We start from the raw sequence: 21,502 nt of genomic DNA, 5'->3' as shown, positions 1-21,502 counted from the left end.
AAAGTCTGAGTTACAGAGAGAGGGAGAGATCTTCATCCACTAGTTCACTATTCAAATGGCAACAGTGAACAGAGGTGGGCCGATAAGGAGCCAGGAGCTTCTTCCAGGTGTCCCATGTGGGTGCAGGGGCTCAAATACTTAGGTGGTCTTGTGCTGCTTTTTCAAGGCACATTAGCAGGGAGCTGGATTGGAAGTGAAGCAACTGGGAATCAAACCAGCACCTATTTGGGATGCTGGCACCACAGACAGTGGCTTTACCCGCTTCGCCACAGCACCGGCCACCTACCTACTACTCTAAAGTTAAAGTGCAAGTGTCAGTGCCTCTGAATAAAACCTGGGAACTTAAACTGCATACTAAAGGGTTAACATTTGCTGAGTACCTGCTCTGTGTCATTGTTCACAGTATCCATGAGTTGTTCACTCCACAAGATGGGAGGGTGATCTGGACCTGTTACGGTGCTGTGCATTAAGGCTATGTTAGCACTGTGCCATGTACTGTAAACAGGACAGAAGGACCACAAACCTGGGGAAACCATGGTTTCCCTGACTGCAGTCCTACACACAGACCAACCAGGCCAGGATCAGGGCACCCTGTCCTTGGTGATATTTAACTCCAGTTGTGATTAATGATGTTATTAGTCGTTAATGTCTTTTTCCTCTCTTAGAATGTGGTACCCGTGATATATTTTATTCCTCAAGTGCTTTCTTCGTATTTCTGTTTCACATGCTCACCATTCAAGAGGCATGCCACAAATAGTCACTGATTGAATGGATAAATGTGAGAATAAATAAGAGATAATTTTCTTTACTTCATGAGGTTGGGCATCACAGATAATAATGGACAATGTAGGGGCAGGCGTTATGGCCATGGAAGGTTAAGCCATAACTTGTGATACCTGTATCCCAAATCTGAGTGCCTAGGACCCAGTCCCACTTCTACTTCTAATTCAACTTCCTACTAATACGCACCTGGGAGGCAGCAGGCAATGAAGTACTTGGATCCCTGCACCCATGTGGGAGACCCAGATTAAGTCCCTGGCTCTTGGCTTCAGCCTGACCAAGCCCCAGCTGTTGCGGGCATTTGAGGAGTGAATAGATGCTCTCTTTTGCTGTCTCTCCTTTCTGTCATTCTGCCTTTCAAATAAATAAATATTTTTTATGGGAGACCAGGAGAAGCACCTGGCTCCTGCCATCGGATCAGCGCAGTGCGCCGGCCCCAGCGCGCTGGCCGCGGCAGCCATTGGAGGGTGAACCAACGGCAAAGGAAGACCTTTCTCTCTGTCTCTCTCTCGCACTGTCCACTCTGCCTGTCAAAAAAAAAAAAAAAAAAAAAAACAACAGCATTAGAATGTAAGCCACTGGCCATTTATCAGTAAAGTAGTGTTTAGGTGAAGGTGGCAGGAAGATGGCTTTTTTTTTAGATGTATTTATTTATTTGAAAGTCAGAATTACACAGAGAGGCAGAGAGAGAGGGAGAGGGATAGAGGTCTTCCATCAGCTGCTTCACTCCCCAATTGGCCCCAACGGCTGGAGCTGAGCCAATCCAAAACCAGGAGCCAGGAGCTTCTTTCTGAGTCTTCCAGGCGGGTGCAGGGGCCCAAGGCCATCTTCTACTGCTTTCCTAGGCCACAGCAGAGAGCTGGACAGAAGTGGGGCAGCCAGGACTCAAACTGTTGCCCATATGGGATGCCGGCACTGCAGGCAGTGGCTTTACCTGCTAGGCCACAGCGCCGCCCAGGAAGATGGCTTTTAAACATTAGTCAGCAGGGCAGGCTCTGTGGCACAGCAAGTTGAAGCCCTGGCCTGCTGCACGAGCATCCCACATGGGCGCCGGTTCGAGTGGTGGCTGCTCCACTTCAGATCCAGCTCTCTGCTATGGCCTGGGAAAGCAGTAGAAGGTGGCCCAAGTGCTTGGGCTCCTCCAACCCCGCGCTAGACCCGGAGGAGACTCCTGGTCTTTGCGGCCATCTGGAGAGTGAACCAGCAGATACAAGACCTCTCTCTCCGGCTCTACCTCTCTCTGTAACTCTCTTTCAAATAAATAAATTAAATCTCAAAAAAAAAAAAAAAAAGACTAATCAAAGTCGTTAACTACCGGGGTAGAGATCTTTTATTTCTTAAAACTGTGTGTGTGTGAATTGCTTCTTCCTTGAATTTATTTTGGCTCTAAAAGATTCGGCGATTTCTGAGTTGGTTGTACTTGTTTTCTTACGAGCTAGTAACATTCTCTAAGGGACAGAGCAACTGGAATTCCAAGTCTGCTAATGCTGGGAAGCAAAGGGTGTGAAAATGTCAGACGCAGTCATTGCACGCCCTGTGCCACGTCCCGAAAGCTGATTCCCAGGCAGACCTGGCTCGGCAGCCCTGCCCCTACCCAGGCGTGGGGTGTATCACGTAGCCTGTATCCCGCGCTCTGATTGGCCGAGTTGGAGTCGCGGGGGTGTGCCTGCGGGCTTACCCATCTCCCAAGCTCTGATTGGCTACGGGTGAAGGGGCGGCCTGGTCGGCCTGGCTGGAGGAAATTGTAGAGCGCCGGAGACTTAGGACCCAGGCCCGGGCCTCGGGAAAACGTCAGACCTGGGGAGACAGGCCCGCGAGGGAGGAAGGACAGAGCCATGGTCCCAGGACCCCTGCGCTTTGCTTGGAGCTGACACCAACAGGTGAGTCATTCCCTTCTTCCGCCGCTGGGGAGATATGACGCTCGCAGCACCGCCGCCAGTGTCGGGGGCCACGCACGGCAAAGCCGGCGCCCAGCCAGATGCTCAGCTCCGCCTGCCTGGGCTGGGCCAGCACTGGGCACCTTGGGCCGATATTTTCTGGAAAAGTGGAGCCTCCCTTTGGGAACGTGCAACCTTTTGCGCGGCCCAAAAGATCCCCTTTCATGAACTCTTTTTTTCCCTTAAAACGTTGATATTAATTTGAAAATTTCAGATCATGGATGTTATAAACGTGGAACTTACTTGAAATTAGTGGTAATGTAGAAAGGATCTTATTAAGTATAAAAATTGTGCATGTTACGGACTGTATTTCACTCCTCAAAAATGCTTGGAAACGCAAAGACTCAGAGCATAGTCCACAGTGTGATTAAACAAGCAGTTACCGAGAGCAGTACTATGCACAGAGCAGGGGACTAAGAGCAGGACTCTGGAGCCAGACTGTTGGTTTGAATCCAGGATCTGCCATTTACTAACTGAGCAACTTTGGAGAGTTAACTTTACCTGTCTCTGCTTCCTCATCTTCATAATGTTATTGGGGGTGATTTAGTGCTAAGAATATGTGAAATTTCCTGAATATTCTAAGTGACTGAGGGAGTGTTCCCATTTTCCTGATAGTCAAACTGAGTCAACAGACATGAAGTTGTGTCCTTAGATCACCACAACTGTTGTCCAAATTTTAAGCCCAGACAGTCTGGCTCCAACAGCCAACAATTTTACTCACTACATTAAATTGCTTTATGAACATAGTCTGTTTACTGAGTTTCAAGGGATAGGAGTTCTGTTTCTCTGTGGACCAGGTTCTTTGCTAGCTGTATTGATAATCCAGAGCAGCGTTACGTCCCTGCCCTCCCAGTGCTTGTAGAACTAATCAAGTTGTTCATGGCTGGACTGCATTGCGTCCATGAATCTTGCTAAAAATCATTTCTAAAATGTTATAGGTTTGGATATTTTTTTTCCTGCAAAGAGAGTCTGTGGCTCTCAGATTCTCAGATGCCTTAGAAGCCAAAAAAAAGGTCTAAGTGTTGTTTCAGCAACAGACCTAGTGCCCCAAATAATGCCTTACTTACTTTAAAAAACACTACTGGTGGGATGAAGAACTTTTAGGCGCAACAGTAGATTCAGAAGCAGTGTTCTCTCTAGTGAGAACACAGGAAGGTCACCTGCCCGGGAATGCCTCCTCGATTCTGTGATGCCAGTGGGTGAGGTAAGGAAGCAATTAACTGGAACACGTTAGTGAACAGTCTGTGCCCTTATGGACATTGAGACAAAAACAACGTATGAACAGCTGCAGCTATGGCAGGTGGTACACTGTTGTGATTCATGTGCCTTGAAAGCCTCTGGTGGAGAGGTTTCATCCATTCATGAAGGTCAGGGAATCGTCCTTGAGAACGTGACACAGAGAGAGCTGAGAGTTAGTACAGTTTGGTATTGGAGAATGGTCATAGACCCCAAAGACTGTATGGCTTTGAAGAGCCACGAGGACTGCAAGGAAGCTGCTACAGCTGGTGTAGGAGATGGAGACAGGATTGAGATGGTGGTAGAGCTCAAAGAGGCCTTGTAGGCCATGGTAAGGAATTCTATGTTTTATTTAATGTTTACCCTAAAATGCCATCAAAAAGTGTATTGCAGTGAGATGACAAGATCACACTTTTGATAAGCTGGAGAGAAGCCCAAGTTGACTAACTGAAGCCTTGAACAAGAACAAGATTGCTGAAGAAAAACTGTTCAGGTAAGAAGTCTAGAACTAAGACTTAAAGATGAGCCTGCAGAGACAGATAAAGCATGATCAGATGTGCATGAATAAGAACCAGGACAAGGGAGAATCCTAGAAATCAAATGAGACAGAGTAGTCAACTAATCCAGAAAGCCAGAGGTCAAATGAGCTAGGAACTATCACTGGCTCTAACCATGTGGAAGTTGTCGTCATTGGAAGCTGTGTAAGTAGGAGGAAAGGAAATGCAGATTAGAACAAGAAGATCATCAAGAATTAGCTGAAGGGAAGAGAAAAATAGGGTTTGGGCTGGAGGGGGAGTGAGAGAAGAGCTGTGGCGGTGAAGGGGGGAAACCAGAAGATGGTGGGCTGAAAGAGTAAGTGTGAGAACAGAGCTTTTGAGTTCTCAGGCCAGTGGGGTGGTCTCCTCACAGGAGCAGGGTTTACTCAACAATGACAGGCACCACTGCAGAGGACAAAGCAGTGGGTTGATGTCTGGTGTGATGGGTTGCTCTCCATTCTTTGTACAGATTAAGATGCGAGAGCATTGGCTGGGAGCAAAGGAGGAAATGGGGGCAAGGGAGAGACTAGAGGTCTAAATTGAGAAAATGTGAGATAACTGAGGGAAAATCATGGAAGGATGAGTTGACCAGAAGTGGTTTTAAGATAAGCTGTCGGGGAAACCCAAGTATGCAGCAAAGGCCCACTCAGAGAATTAAAACACAGTAGGGGATGCTGTAGTTTGAATATGGTTGGGAACTTGGTCCCTAGTGTAGCAGTTTCTGCAGCTGGGGCCCAGAGCCCTCATGAATGGATTAATGCCTTAATCACTGGAGTTCTCGCTCTCAAGGAATAGTTTGGTTGCCTTGAAAATTAGTTGTTACTAAACTGTTACTCCTTGTGTTTTCTGTTTCACATACTTGCCCTTCGGCTTTTTTCTGCCATGTTTTATAGCACAAGACCATCACTAGATGCAGCTGTCTGATTCTGGACTTTTGGGCCTCCAGAACTTTGAGGTAGACAAATTTCTTTTAAAATTACACATTCTTAAGTAGCTACACAAAACAAACACAGCCGAATTAGAAACAAAAGCTATATTTAACATATGTTAGAGGCATCCTAAATCACAGGCAAGGTAGATTGTTCAAAACATGCTTGTTGGAATGGGCATCTGGAACAGCAGTTAAGACGCCACTTAGGACACCTACATCCTGTATCAGAGCACCTCGGTTCAGCTCCCAGTCCCGCTTATGATTCCAACTTCCTGGGAGGCATCAGATGATGGCCCAAGTATTTGAGTCCCTTGACAGCGACATGGGAGACCTGGACTGTGTTCCTGGCTCTGTTTGGACCTGGCCCAGTTCCAGGAATTTGTGAGCATCATTTGTGAGACTGAATCAATGGGTGGAAGATTGCTGTCTCTGTGCCTTGCAAATAGAAAAATTAAGCTTTTTTTTAAATGATGCTTGGAGAGAACTACACTGTTGTTGACAGTTTATATAGATTCTCAACATCCAGAATTTTAAGATTTATTAATTTATTTGAGAGGTAGTTACAGGCAGAGAGAGGGAGAGACAGAGAGAAACGTCTCCCATCTACTAGTTCACTCCTCAAACGGACGCAACAGCTAGAGCTGGGCTGATTCACAGCTAGGAGCCAGGAGCTTCTTCTGGGTGCTCCACGTGGGTGCAGGAGCGCAAACACTTGGGCCGCCATCTACTGCTTTCCCAGGCCATAGTAGAGAGCTGGACTGGAAGAGGAACAGCTAGAACTAGAACCGGCACTCAGATACCAGTATCGCAGGTGGAGGCCTAACCCACTACACCACAGAGCCAGCCCCAACATCCAGAAATTTCAAATGAATAAAGGAGCTAACTTAAAATTCAAACATACAAAAGGATATGGATGAATTTTCACCAGATCATCTGGGTGTTTAAAAGTGGTAGGAATCATAATGGAAAACTTTCTTTGGCCACTGAAAACTTCTTTGTTCTGACATATGCTACAATATGGAAAATTCTGCAAACATTATGCTAAGTGAAATAAGCCAAAGACAAAATCAGATGCTCCTCAACTTATGATTGAGGTCCTGTAAAAACCATAGTAAGTTGAAAATACAGCACATGAAAAATGGATTTTTTAAAGATTTATTTATTTATTTGAAAGGCAGAGTTAGAGAGAGGCAGAGAGAGAGGTCTTCCATCCACTGGTTCACTCCCCAGTTGGTCGCATCGGTCAGAGCTGCACCGATGTGAAGCCAGGAGCCAGGAGATTCTTCCAGGTCTCCCATGTGGGTCCAGCGGCCCAAGCCCTTGGCCCATCTTCCACTGCTTTCCCAGGCCATAGCAGAGAGCTGGATCGGAAGTCAAGCAGCTGGGACTTGAAGTGGTGCCCATATGGGATGCCAGCACTGCAAGTGGCGGCTTTACCCACTACGCCACAGTGTCGGCCCTTGGGTATACTTTCAAACACCATTAAATCAAAAATTGTAAGGTGAACCATTGTTAACTCAGAGACCATCATATTCTACTTCTGTGAAGTATCTAGAAGAGGCAAATTTATACAGATAGAAAATAGAACAGACGTTACCAGGGACTACTTTAGTATGCTAAAATATACCATGAACAGTTGAAAATGTCATGCAAATGCAATATTAAGATTTCCCAAGAAATTAGAATTTTTTTTTCTTAGTAGAGTTTAAATTTAAAAAAAAAAAAAAAAAAGGTGTTCCTTCCATTGGTTCACTCCCCAAATGGCCGCCACGGCCGGAGCTACACCAAAGCCAGGAGCCAAGTGCCTCCTCCTGGTCTCCCTCGTGGGTGCAGGTGCCCTAGCACTTGGGCCATCCTCCACTGCCCTCCTGGGCCACAGCAGAGAGCTGGACTGGAAGAGGAGCAACCGGGACTAGAACCCGGTGCCCATATGGGATGCTGGTGCTGCAGGCGGAGGATTAACCAAGTAAGTCACAGTGCCAGCCCCAAATCAGTTTTTTAAAAAGTAAAAGATTGCTGTCTAACTCTACCTGGCAAAAAATAAAAAAAAAAAAATTAAAAATAAAAAAAGTAACAGATTGTGGTTTAGTAATGCAAAAAGCAGAAATAGTTGACTCATAAAAGTTAATGAAGATATTCAAAATAATTAAAAGTTTAGCTTCAATAATAAAAATCTGTTCAATTAGTGTTACATCATTTTTCACATACCAAAATAAAAACAGATGAATCACTCATTAGAGAATGTCAACAAACATAGTTTTTCTTGACAATAATTAACAGCAACTTTAGTCTGTCAAGTGTTCATATATCTCCCCCAGGAATTCTGTGAATTTACCCTAAAGGAAAAACATGAAATGTGGACAGATACTCAGCATACAGCAAAAATTACAAGTAGCCTAAGTGATCAATATTAGGAATGAATTAAAAATTAATCCTATATCTTATACACATTTCATAAATCTGTGGATAAAAAATGAATTATGTAATGTTCCTTTTAATATTCAAGCTTTTCACTTTTGCAGTCAACTGAACTCATTAGAGAACTGTTCAGACAACTCACCTGAACACATCATGGTTCACTCTACAATAAGCAGGAATGGGTGACAGCTTGCTTTTCTCTTGGCCTCATTGGGCAAGAGCCCCTCTGTCAGTCAGTGGAGGAGCCTTGGCATTGTCAATGTGGTGTCAATATTTAAGGAGCTGTCATTCTGTACAATGCTAATCCACAAACCAAGCCAGCTACTTTATCTGGTGCTTAGCCAGACAGTAGGATCTAACCCTCAAGGAACCCTTGGCTCTCCGGGGCTGGCTGAGATTTAGTGTGTTGATCACCAGTATGTTACCTGCTTAAGGGATAGTCAAGGAAAATGTTGAGCCTTTGCAATTAGGATGAATTCAATACCTAACTCCCATGTATAGGGCAGCCTTGCACTATGTATTTAAAGAATTATAATGGGGTGTGGGTAGTGGTGATGATGGGGCTTGGCCTAACAGTTAAGACATGTTGGGATGCTCGCATTCCATATTAGAATACCTGGGTTTGATGCCCAGCTCTAATTCCTGACTCCAGCTTCCTGCCGATGCAGGTGCCAGATAGTAGTAGTGATGGTTCAAGTATTTGAATTTCTGCCACCCACATAAGAGACGTAAATTGAGTTCCTGGCTTTGGCCTGGTCCAGTCGCAGCTTGTTGTGGGCATCTGGGGAGTAAACCAGCTAATAGGCACTGTTTTCTGCTTTTCATTTTTTTAAAAACTAGAGTTGTTAGGTAGTGAAACATGGAAAAACAGACATGTAAATATCAAAACAGGAACAGTTGTCTACAGGTGGTGCAATTTTGACCATTTTCTATCCTTATACTTTTCAGAATTTGACAGTCTCTATTTAGTGAGTTTATTTTTTTATAAGCAATTATTTTGGAAAACTGAGATTTAAAATAAGTTTTCAGGGGCAGACATTTGGTACAGTGGTTAAGATGCTGCTTGAGACACCACATTCCATTTCAGAGTGTCTGGTTCCGAGTCCTGGCTCTGCTAATGCACACCCTGGGAGGCACCAGGTGATGGCTCAAATAGTTGAGTTCCTGCCACCCTCAGAGACCTAGCTCCTGGGTGTTTGGGAAAGAACTAACAGGTGGGAAGTCTATCTGCCTCTCTCAAAATAATTAAACAAATAGAATAAAACAGCTTTCAGCTGCTCTTTGTTAAGTAATTGTACTTCTAAAATACAATTCAAAGTCATTACTACAACCTTGTAAGCTCCAACTTTTTAATAGCTGCCATGTGTTAAGTACTTACTGTACGTATCAGGCATTGTGCAGAGTGCCTGAAGTGCATTTTAACCCTTGCAGTATTCTTAAAGTTCAGATGCTGTTGATATCAGAGTGCCGCTGTTATGATTATATTCATTAGGTATTTCCCATGCTCCTCCCCAGCATGTGGATTGAAGGTAAGGCCTGAGCACCATGTGGGTCACACAGTGAGTGGGGATGGGCCCCTGGCTCAAATTTGCCTATGTTTTTGCCACCTTCTCTTCCCTGTTCTGATGATTCTCTTTAAAATTTTTAAAAATTTCTGACACATAACAATTATATATACTTAAGGGATACAGTGTGATATTAAATATATGTTAAAATTTTTTAATGGCTAATGATATTAGGAGTTAATAATAGTGGCTTGTTGAGCCACTAAAGCAGTAACTATGCCTACAATTAGTTTGGTCTCTATAAGCCCTAACAATGTGCTATCATAAATGGTACATCAAGGGATTGGCATTGTGGCACAGTGGGTTAAGCTGCCACCTGTGATACCAGCATCCCAGTTTAGCCAGCTCTCTGCTAATGGCCTGGAAAAACCAGCGGAAGATGTCCCAAGTGCTTGGGCCCCTGCTACCCATGTAGGAGACCCAGAGGAAGGTCCTGGCTCCTGGCTTTGGCCTGGCCCAACCCTAGTCATTGCAGCCATCAGGGGAGTGAACCAGTGGAGGAAAGATCTCTCTGCCTCTCCTTCTCCCTCTGGAACTCTTTCAGTAAGTAAGTTAAAAACAATACTAACGGCAAACCAAGATGGGAGCTTTGTCTGCCTTTCCTTCTCCCTCTGGAACTCTTCAGTAAGTAAGCTAAAAACAATACTAATGGCAAACCAAGATGGGAGCTTTGTTACTTATTCTCCCTTACAGAACAATCATTTACACGTGTTAGGCTTGAAAGTGGAAAGTGCTCAGCACACATGGCAGAAGCACTCTGCTAAGAGGCAGGGTTGGTGATGACTGTTATCCACTTTCCTTTCAAAAGGCTGCTAACTAGCAACTTAGCCCATCAGCATGCTTTTGTGGTAGGGCTTAGCACTCTCACATCCTAAAAGTTAAACAAACTAGGTATGTTTGCATTACCAGAGACAAAAAAAAAAAAAATGTGGTGAAGGAGTTTAATACACTACTCTGCATAATTAGAGGCACCTGAAAAAACAGCAGTGCAAGATCACTTCCAACCTCTTCTGAGTCATCAAAGCAGGCAAGTTCCCACGCGGAAGATGCCCTCTCTACAGCAAGAGTAATGTGTGTATCCTCAAAGGACTTGAACTCAAACTTTAAAGGAATTCTGTGCAGATCTCATTAAAATAATTTTTAGTTGTTCCCTCACAACTCACTGTTCTTGATCCCGTATATAACCGATTGCAGCTGCTTCTCTGGGTCTCCAGTTCCTTATGAGGGTTCTTGTGCCACATAAAATTTATTAAGAAAGTCTATATGCTTTTCTCCTGTTAATCTACCATCTATCAGTTCAATTTTCAGGCCCAGCAAGTATCTCAAAATATAAATGGAGTTTTGCCACCCCTACAGTGGCAAAGGCTATAATGCATCAGACAAGGGTAACCATCTCAGGGTACCTAAAGGTGTCAAGTGGCAATAAGCAGACTATTTTAAAGGCAAAGTCACCATTCCACAGGAGACAGACTTCCCATGGACCTACTATAATAGTCATGTGGCACTTGTCATTTACCTTTCTAAGATTTATCAATATTTTAATCTAGATTTATAAAATGTTTTTGTTCATAACTAAGAATACATCTATTAACTCATCTAAAGTAAAACAAATTAGCTGACCCATTTTGGGTGATAGTTACTCAGCAAAAATATCTACTCTAAAATATTAGATGCCCCTCCATCTCTTTAAGTATCTGCTTTAGCTAAACATCAACTTGGAAATGTACATTTCAAAAAACCCTATGGTGTGCACATGCCTGTGCTCTTGCCCAACAAATGCCTTTTAAAGGAAACCTAGGAGTCATAGGAAAGGCAGTCTGTGTCAGAACAACACAAAGCCTGTGAACCTCTGAACTCTGGTCTTGCTGCTGATCTGCAAAATGAAATAACTACTTCATATGGTTACTGCAAAGCTCAGTGGATTTACACAATGTAAGGTGTCTTGGGGCCAGCACTGTGGCAGTAATGAGTAAAGCCGCCTCCTGTGACACTGGCATCCCATATGGGCACTGGTTTGTATCCTGGCTGCTCCACCTCTGATCCAGCTCCCTGCTAATTTACCTCAGAGTATGGCCCAAGTGCCTGGATGAAGCTCCTGGCTCCCAGCTCTGGCCTGGCCCAGCCCCAGCTGTTCTAGCCATTTGGGGGATGAACTAGTGAACTTATGTCTCTTCCTCTTTCAAATAAATCTTATAAAAAAATAGTCTATAAACTGTGGAGCAGTATATTACTTTAATAAATTACATAAAGGAGTTTTTTAATACTCCCAGTGGCCTTTCCTTTCTAATTTATATCCCTTTGATTTCTATAGTTAAGACTTACAAAGCTCAAAATTTTAACTTTGAATGTTCTAAAAGCCAACACCCCTTGCATTAAAAACCTTTGTTTTTTCTCTTACAGGTATGCCGAGTATTTTCTGAATCCCAGGACAGCAGGAATGAGCCAGGGGATTACAGGCATGCTGTGGAAGCTGCTGCTGAGGTCCCAGCCCTGCAGGTTGAGTTCCTTCAGAAAGGCGCAATCAACTCCAGGGAACAGACCTTTTCTTGCACGCTTCACCTACACAACTGACAGACAGTCAAACACAGAAAATAAAAGAACAGTGGAAAAGCTCTGTAAATTTTCAGTTGACATTAGGAAAATCCGTAGATTAAAAGAATGGGTACTTCTGGAGGATAAAACCTATGTTGAAGAAATTGCCAATATTTTACAAGAACTAGGTGCCAATGAGACTGTGATAGCCAGTATTTTGGAACGCTGCCCAGAAGCAATTATCTGTAGTCCAACTGCTGTTAACACCCAGAAAAACCTCTGGCAGTTAGTCTGCAAAAATGAGGAAGAATTAATCAAATTAATAGAGCAATTTCCAGAATCTTTCTTTACTGTTAAAGACCAGGAGATGCAGAAGTTCAATGTTCAGTTCTTTCAAGAACTGGGACTCAAGAATGTAGTCATTAGCAGGTTTCTGACAACTGCATCTCCTGTCTTTCATAATCCTGTTGAGAAGAATAAACAGATGATACAGATTCTCCAAGAGAGTTATCTAAATGTGGGGGGCTCTGAGGCCAACATGAAAGTCTGGCTACTAAAATTATTAAGCCAAAACCCGTTTATTTTGTTAAATTCTCCTGAAGCTGTAAAGGAAACACTGGAATTTCTCCAGGAGCTGGGTTTTACAAATTCAGAAATTCTCCAACTTCTTTCCAAACTCAAAGGCTTTCTTTTTCAGCTTTGCCCAGGAAGTATACAGGACAGTATTTCTTTCTCTAAAAACACTTTTAAGTGCACAGAGCATGGCCTGAAGCAGCTGGTTTTGAAATGCCCTGCTCTTTTATATTATTCTGCTCCAGTTTTAGAAGAGAGAATTCAGGGATTATTGAAAGAAGGAATTTCCTTAGCTCAGATAAGAGAGACACCTATGGTTCTTGAATTAACGCCACAGATAGTGCAGTACAGGATAAAAAAACTGAATGCCTTAGGCTACAAAATAAAGGATGGGCATTTAGCGAATCTAAATGGAACAAAAAAAGAGTTTGAGTCTAACTTTGGTAAAATTCAAGCCAAGAAAGGCCGACCATTGTTTAATCCTGTGGCACCATTAAATGTTGAAGAGTGATTTACTGATGTTGCTTCTTGCAATATAGAGTGAAAGTGATTAAGCAAAAATTTAAGCAATTCAGGCAGTTTACAAACACCAGTAATTTAAAGGAAATGCCTACTTCATTTCTGGGTTGTGTTTAAGCTGCCTCTAAATACTTTCCAACGCATTCACTCTATTTTATACTTAAATTGCATTTATTTTAAGTGGATTGACCTTGACTTAAATTGCATTTAAAGTGGATTGACCTTGAACTACTGTTTAAAAAAATGCACATGCTACTATTTAAATGGCATATCACTGTGGTACTCTGTAATCGAATTATTTCTAAGAAGCTGACAAATACACTCCCTAATTCAGTATAGCACATTTCATCTAGTATGCACAGCCAGTCTCCCTCATAACCAGCTCTAAACATCACTCTACTCTGGACTGTACTCTGTAGCTTACTGCAAAGTCAAACATCGGCAAACCACTAATACATCTTTTTAGGGAAAATGAATTCTTATCACACTGAGAATAAATGAGGACTTCTTAAGAACCACACATTACTGAAAAAGAATAGTTGGTGCCTACTTATGTGGACAAATTTGTCTAAAGCACACATGTTCATTACCTTCCCAGTTTTACAGATATGGCAACTGAAGCTTAGACACACTTGCCTGCCAAGAGATTTATTATGATCAATCTTATTACGTCTTCTAAATGGAAAGGATTGTTTATGAGCTGGCCTAAGAGAAGCTACCAAACCTTCCATGATAAGGGAATGAAAACTAACAGCAAATTTGGACTTTTATGAAAACTTTTCTATAAATTGAAATTACCTATGTACATTTTCAATAAATGCAACTTTTTAGAAACTTTTCTGAAAATCCAGGTCTACCTGACTTGTAACAGAAATTATTTGATAGTTGGCAATAATTTTAGCAGTAGTGTTTTAAGTTTCCATTTCTAAATTTTGATCCAAAATAAACATTACCCAGATAAAAGACTGGCTCGTCGTCAGCTCTGAAGTTTGAACTGTGTAAAAAATACATGACCAAACAATTGACTCTGACACTGAACATCTGTGCTGTGTGAGTATGAAAAATGTAGGAAGTATCTTCTCCATTCATTCACCATTCCATTTAGAGGTAACTTAAGCCTAACTCAGAAGCTAGTCATCACGTAACCCTCAGTACTCAATCTATGTACTTCTACTCTATAGGCATAGTACTTTAAAATCCTAAGAGTTAACTACCATTTACTGTTATACAGACTCAGGGTTACTTTCCCAAGGTCACATAGGAATATGTTATAAAAAAAAATAGCATCCAATAGTTAGATGAAGAAAGTATCACAGGTCCATCGGAGGAGCATTCTAAGAGTAAAGGGAAACCTTGCAGAGTTTTTTTTTTTAGTTAATGCTTCCAGATAAACTAAAACCTTAGTTTATGTCAGGATAATTTTGTCCTGACATGACCAGTGGTCTGCACTCTCTCCCACTCTCAAAAGTGTCTCAGGGAAACACTGTATTGTTGCCTTGGTAATTGGAAATCAATTTTGAAATGTCTACTAGGTGTCATAGCAGATTTGATTAGTAGGCAAATGGTAGAGTCTGAAACTGTGAGAAGTCAGGTCTGGATATACATTTTTGAGAATCATCTGCAAATCTGTGTATTTAAAGCCATGGCTTCAGATGAAATTGCCTGCAAAAATAGTATAGATTTTTGGAGTAGGGTGGCTGGCCAAGCCCAGAAAAAGATGATCCGAGGAAGAAAAAATGACAGTTGATAACATACTGAATGCCACAGAGAGGTCAACTAAGATACATGTAATCAGAAAAGCAGAGATTGTGAGATTCACTTTTATTTAAAGAACATGTTTATATGCTAATTGGTACAGCCCAGGAAAGAGATAGGAAAAACTGTAGGATGTGAAGGTGGGCTGATGGTTAAGAGCAGAGGATTGGTCCTGTCCAGAGTTTGGGTCAGCAGTAGGTAGGCTGACAAAGCAGATGTGAATGGCAAGTAGCTGCTCTCCTTTTACGGAGGACAGAATGGGGGTGGGGGAGGGCAGGAGAGCTGGAACGAAGACATGAAATAACCACTTCGACTAGTTCAGCCTACCGAGCTGCTGAGCTGCACTTAAGTTACCTGTAAGTAAAATGCTGAATGAATGGGAAGAGTGAGGACACTGCGTGCATTTTTCATAATACAAGGCCATGCACACACAGCACAGGTGTTTAGGGTCAGAGTGAACATATAAGAGGATATATAACAAAGTTTAGCAGAGTCATTTAAGAAGAGATCAGTACAGCAGCAAAATACAGGTGCTCAGTTACAGGCACAGCCCCAAGGGGCAGTTGTTAGACAAATACATGTGTAGCTTATGCTATCTTGAGAAGATTACATTAAATTAAAAAAAAAAAAAAAAAAACAACCCACAGTTCAATCCTATAGTGAATCAAGCAGTGTGCTTAATTTACATTCCTTTAGGCCAAATCCCATTGTACTTTTTGGGGGGGCCCTTGAGCATCTGAAACAGTTTTGCTTTCCCTTTTTTTTCTCATCCTTACATTCTCACTCTGATCTCCCTGTGAGACAATTTTAAAAATTTCATAATCAGTAACACAGCTGGGAGAAACATCCTTACATAAAACACTGGAATCAAATTTTATTTCCTGTGTGCAGAAAGGTTCTAACAAAATTAAATTTCATCAGGCAATTTATGTACAATTACACTAAATTCACTTCTTTAGCAAACTGTAATTAACCACCAAAGTATGATCTCTTCGAAGACTTCCAGTGCGCCTCAAGTCCAACAGCCTGGTAAGTCAATGATTACTTTATTCAACACAGAATAAATCCACCTTTCCATTTTTCAACATCAGCTGGACAAGTTGTGACTTAACACTGATTCAAAGAAATTCAGCTTACATTGAAAGTTAGCCTGTTCCTTATCTGTAAAAAGGAAGTGAAACACTTCCTCCGTATGCACTTCATACTGATTTCACTGGGTGATGTATGGACAGCATCTGGCAGATAAGCAGGTGCCCAGTAAATAGCCATGCTTTGCCCTCCTCCCTGTTCCTGTCATTTCTGTTCAGAGGCCTGAGATGGTTTCACAGCTACACAGAATAGAGAGCAGTGCTTCTTATTTTGTAACTCCTGCTTAGTTTTCAAACTTCAGTGAGCACAAGAATAACCTGAAGAGATTTAAAGTGCGGCCCAGGACCCCATCCTGCAGAGATTCAGTAAAGTGGGGTAAAACCTAGAAATCTGCATTGTGAATTTTTATTAGAGGTGTTTGAAATAATTTGTATTTTACTGTTGTGTTGGTATAAAAATGCATATTTGAGGATACATGTTTGTACAGTACTATCACAAAATTTAATTGGCCACAGCACTTTCTGAACTATGTAAAATTTTTTAAGATGACCCTATATTAAAATATCCTTTATTTCTTTATAAAACATTCCATATTTTGCAGATCATAGTGCTTTTATTAACAGATTCATGTGTTCTTTTCCCATCCCTTTGATACAAAAAATTTATTCAGTATTTTCATCTGACATTTCACTAAGAACAATATTCATAACATCAACATAATTAGATCAGTCATTCAAGTGGGCACACAAGTTTATCCTTATTGTGTCAAATACCCACTCAAAAGACAAGTTGAATAACAGATGCCTCCAAGTGTACACAACAACCTTAAGTTTCTTGAAGTCAACTAGTCCTGTTTAACAGGTCAAACTGCTAGTCTATGTAAATAAACTAAAAAGTCTCAAACAGCTGTACATATCAAATGGCAAGTTCGTTTCAATAAGAATCTCTATTAACCAAGTGTACATTTGCACAGTTCTCTGCTGTCATTGCAAAAGCCCCTGTGAACAAAGTTACACTTCTGAATTTAAAACAATCTTGATGAGACTAAATGTACCAGGTGGCTTCTCTGTAGCAGAAATTTAATTACAACCATTTTTCCTCAAGCAATATTAAAGACAAGTGAAGTTGAAAATAAATATGCAAAAAGACATAAGCTAAAGTCTATACTTAGAAATTCAGGTACAAAGCACAGCAGAGCCCATGACTAAAGAAGATAAACTAGAAATATTATCTCGCAATGAAGTAGTAATTTCATCCAAATAGCAGGAAACAAGTTCTCCAAGACCATTATTTAGATCACTTAGTGTTCATCTATTAACTTTGCAGTTTTTTTTTTTTAAATCCTCTTTGCTAATTAGGACATACAACAACACATACCAAACACACCTTAAATCTCATTACTTGAAATAAATGACCACTTAATTCCTGATGAGTTGAACTTCCTAATGACTTTCCAATTTTGTATATTGTAGAACATTTGTAGATTTGCTTAAAATCCCTGCTGGTATTTATAAACACCTTTAAAAGTTGTTACATTCTCATTCATCTGCTGATCCATATTATTAATGTAATACTCTTAGTAGTTTACATACATTTGAGCCTCAGTTGTCAGGAGTAATCTGTTTGAAGTTCTCAGGGACACTGTTTTATTTACCATTGGGTTTCACCCACCACCCCAAGTCAGCAGAATGGAGACAAATTTCCAAATTTAAGTGTAAGGAAAATTAAGATCTTCCACATTTGGATTGTAACCTTTAGTTAAAAGGAATGCCAAATATATGTATGCCAGTTGTTATATTTTTAGAAACTAAACATGAAACAACAAAATGAATTCCACCTAGTTCATACCTTTGCAAATGAATGAAACACGTTTATAAGATATGACATGTTTACCATCCATAATCAGAAACTTCAATTCCCTACCTGAAATTGGTTTGAGAACTGATACAAAGTACAGCTGCTTTGAAAGACTGTAACATTTTCAAAGCCTATATAAACCACTGAGAGCACTTAAATATTCTTTACATTCACATTAAATATTCTTTACATTTACATGCTGTGAATGTCTAGAGCCCATTTCATTCCATTTAAAAGTCAGTCCTCAGTTATCTGTGATTATTTTTAAAAAGGGATACTGCTAATAATTTAAGACTGTCTAAGAATAGAATAGTTGTGAAGGAGACTTTTTTATTTTGAATGCTTTAAATAGCTCTTCAATTGTCTATTTCTTCTTAATATGAAACACTTCCAACACAGCTCCTAATCAGTAACAAAATGTTCCTTAGGCATTGTAAAGTGTATTAATGGTGGAGCATGAGTGCAGGCAAAAGCAGACAATTTGATTTTAACTACCAACAAGACAGTTAACAAGCACTATCTTACCCACCTGACTGCAAAAAATAGCTTTACTTCTCTAATTCTGAGATTCTAATTTCACCACCAACCTTTAAAAGAATCCATAAAGAGTATGAACCGCACACATCTAGGGTGTTAGAAAACATGTGTTCTTTCGTAAGGCATCAATGATTAAATGAATAAAATGCATTATCTAACAAAAGATAGCTAACAGCATCATAAAACCATTTATGTTTTCTTTTAAACTTCTCTAATTCCTGCTAATTTGCCAGCATAAATAAGAAAAGAATGCCTCTTGGCCTTATCAACTATGATTATAAAAAACTAAGACATCTGAAACTATTAGGCACATCAAAGGTACAGTTTATGTAGTTCAAGACTCCCTTCTTAAGGGGCAGATGAGTTACCTGGCACATTGTACATATGGAACTGGAAAGATCATCTACTAAATTCAACTTTCACATTTTTAGTCAAACTGAAAGACTTATAGTAAATATTCAAACATACCATATCTTCAGTTACAACTGAGTGAGTGTAACATTTTACCAGATAGAAAGCTGGAACTTAAGTACGAGAAACCTTCATATACTGTGCTAGTATTGGTCTCTTCTTTTTAGATGAAAGCCAGTCATCAATACTTTCAACACAGCAGTTAAGAAGATAAATGTCCAAAACAAGTGACCTGGTTGTAGTCCATAATTTAGCAATTCAATGCCACTGGCATCATAATGCTGTGGAGAGTACGTGTTTCTCCTTATTTTAGTCAGACTTGTCTTTCTTCTTTCCTGTTAAGGGCACTTTGTTTACAACAGCGGACCCAACAGCTGTAACACCTCCAGCCACCGCAGACACACCCCCTTTCACCAGCCCTATTCCCATGGAAGGCACAGTTGTAACAGCTGTTTTGGTCACCTCCAGACTCTTTCCACCAATCCAAGCCACACCACCAATGGTGGCACCAACAGCTCCCTTTGTAACACTGAAGATACCTCCAGTCACACGGGACAACATGCCTGGTTGCTGCTGTGGGTGATCTTTCATTGAACCTGTATGAAAGAAAATTTCATGAAACAGTCAAATATCAGTTGTTTTTGTTGTTTTTTAATTAAGCAACCTAAAAGTTTCTCACAATCAGGAGCTTGATTTACACATTTTTACAAATGTTGGTCCAATGCTAAGTCTTAGTATTTATTAAAAGAAATGCTTTATAAAACAGACAATTTTGCTTTCATAAAGCAGAATACTATTATAAAGATCTATTTTACATGTTTCGTTGATTTATAATTTTGTTACTAATACATAACTTTAAAAAAATATATTCAGGCCGGCGCCGTGGCTCAATAGGCTAATCCTCCACCTAGCGGCGCCGGCACACCGGGTTCTAGTCCCAGTCGGGGCGCCGGATTCTTTCCCGGTTGCCCTTCTTCCAGGCCAGCTCTCTGCTGTGGCCCGGGAGTGCAGTGGAGGATGGCCCAAGTGCTTGGGCCCTGCACCCCACGGGAGACCAGGAGAAGAGCACCTGGCTCCTGCCTTCGGATCAGCGCGGTGCGCCAGCCACAGCGCGCCAGCTGTGGCGGCCATTGGAGGGTGAACCAACGGCAAAAGGAAGACCTTTTTCTCTGTCTCTCTCTCTCACTATCCACTCTGTCAAATATATATATTCAAAAGAGCATGAAAAAAATCAAAGGATAAACATATTTATCTTTCATTTCCTTGATAAGATTCAATCATTTCTGAAACAATTTCACATAAAGCAGCGGTTCTCAAGGTGTGGTCTGATACCCCTAGGAATCCTTGACACTATTTCAGGGGGTTGACAAGGTAAAAATATTTTCTCAGTATTGTGAGGATGTAATTTGCCTTTTCTCTTGTATTCTGTCATGAGCCTACAGCAAACTTGTCGAAAAGTTAGATGATGTGCAACAGACTGAATGAGGCCACAGTTTCCAACAATCTTCTATGTTCCATTAATCTAAACATTAGAGAGCTTTTCAAAAACATATAAACATCACCCTGCCCACAATTTTTTTTTATTTTGGAAAAGTTACTTTTCATAAAAATGTGTTAACATGTCATAAGTCTATTTGGTTTTTTTATTTAATACTCAGATTGCTCAGTTTTTATTGCTAATATGATGACAAGGTCTGAGACCTCAATTTTTCAGAGTTTAAAAACATCCTAAAACCAAAAAGTTTGAGAACCACTGATTTAAATATATTTAATCTTTACTTTATGCATCTCTTAGTGACAAATTTAAAGAATTAATGCTATATAAAAACAGAATATTCATCTTTAAAATCGTATTTCCTGTCTAAACTCATTTTTATTCAGGGGGCAGGCATTTAACACAGCAATCAGGACACTGCTTGGGACACTCACATTCCATATAGATTGACTTGGTTAGAGTCCCAGCTCTGCTTCCAATTCCAGCTTCCTGCTTTATATGTACCCTGGGCGAGTGCAGGTGATAGCTCAAGTAGTTAGGTCCCTGCTACCCACAGAAAAGATTTAGATTGAGTTCTGGCTCCTGGCTTCAGCCTGCCCCAGGCCCAGCTGTTGTGGACATTTGAAGAGTGAACCAGTAAACAGTCTGTCTCCTGCCTCTCGATAATAATAATATATTTGTACTGGATCCTACTACAAATATTTCTTTGATTTCTTGATACAGGTCTTTTGTACACAGGACATAAAAACTAAACATAGTCCATCTTCCTCTGTACCCACTCCCACCCTTCACAAATGAAAGGATATTCTTACTTGTGAAATAAGACCATTACTTAAGAGTAAAAAAGTGACAGGAAAAGTCCTTATATAATAAAGTTAAATTGTATCTCCATACATCAGTATCTGAGGTATCTTATCAGAGACTAAAAATGTTTATTATTTTTGGAACATATTTACTGACAAAGTAAATAGGTTATCTGTAAATTTAATAGGCTTTAATTCACTAAGATATTTTTTCCATTCTTAGAGGCATACTTACCTTCTGGCGGCTCATCACTAAGGTATGATGGGACTTCTTGATTTTTATCTGCCTGATTCATGATCTCCTAAAGAAATCACATAAACATATTTCATTTTAAATTCAATAGGTAAGACTCTTATCAGTTTATTCAGATAACTTTTTAAAAGAATTATTTATTCACTTGAAAGGCAGAATTAGAGAGAAGAGGGAGACACAAAGAGAGCTGGTGAGCAACATCAAGCTTGTCCAAGTGCCTCCATCCTCTGGTTCATTCTCCAAATGGCAGCATCAGCCAGGCTGGGCAAGGCCAG

The 21,502-nt window shown here is 40.8% G+C and overlaps 2 protein-coding genes and 1 long non-coding RNA gene across 8 annotated transcripts in view; 1 reads left to right on the top strand and 2 right to left on the bottom strand.

Annotated features, from left to right (window-relative positions):
• Window positions 1–2,423: 2,423 nt before the first annotated feature.
• On the top strand, window positions 2,424–19,305 carry MTERF2 (mitochondrial transcription termination factor 2). Of its 5 annotated transcripts, none has more exons than XR_016216277.1 (5): window positions 2,424–2,660; window positions 4,347–4,446; window positions 5,383–5,444; window positions 11,804–15,811; window positions 19,020–19,305. XR_016216277.1 is itself a non-coding variant. In XM_089307588.1 (3 exons), the coding sequence occupies exon 3, from the start codon at window positions 11,841–11,843 to the stop codon at window positions 13,017–13,019; it is 1,179 nt and encodes a 392-aa protein (XP_089163714.1). In that variant the 5' UTR covers window positions 2,475–2,660; window positions 4,337–4,446; window positions 11,804–11,840; the 3' UTR covers window positions 13,020–13,873. The 5 variants fall into 5 exon arrangements, 2 of the variants coding, with proteins under 2 accessions (XP_069908907.2, XP_089163714.1); XR_016216276.1 differs by having other exon boundaries at window positions 2,439–2,660; window positions 4,337–4,446; XR_016216278.1 differs by lacking the exon at window positions 5,383–5,444 and having other exon boundaries at window positions 2,506–2,660.
• On the bottom strand, window positions 6,564–11,941 carry LOC149123612 (uncharacterized). Its single transcript, XR_016216283.1, has 2 exons — window positions 11,802–11,941; window positions 6,564–6,971 (listed from the first exon to the last, which is right to left on the bottom strand). It is a non-coding gene; the product is annotated as an uncharacterized LOC149123612 (long non-coding RNA).
• Window positions 16,465–21,502, bottom strand: part of TMEM263 (transmembrane protein 263) — a 14,266-nt gene continuing 9,228 nt past the window's right edge. For both annotated transcript variants that reach the window (XM_070052807.2, XM_002711423.6), the window contains 2 exons: window positions 21,210–21,276; window positions 16,465–19,272 (listed from right to left, as the gene is read on the bottom strand). In XM_070052807.2, the coding sequence (XP_069908908.1) occupies window positions 18,986–19,272; window positions 21,210–21,270 (348 nt within the window). In that variant the 5' untranslated portion in view covers window positions 21,271–21,276 and the 3' untranslated portion in view covers window positions 16,465–18,985. The remainder of the gene's footprint in view (window positions 19,273–21,209; window positions 21,277–21,502) is intronic.

This window comes from Oryctolagus cuniculus, chromosome 11 (genome assembly GCF_051225735.1).
Source record: "Oryctolagus cuniculus isolate XC-2025 breed Fujian yellow rabbit chromosome 11, ASM5122573v1, whole genome shotgun sequence".
Classification (NCBI taxonomy): domain Eukaryota; kingdom Metazoa; phylum Chordata; class Mammalia; order Lagomorpha; family Leporidae; genus Oryctolagus; species Oryctolagus cuniculus.
The sequence above is the reverse complement of the archived record's forward strand: the minus strand, read 5'-3'. Positions and strand labels throughout refer to the sequence as shown.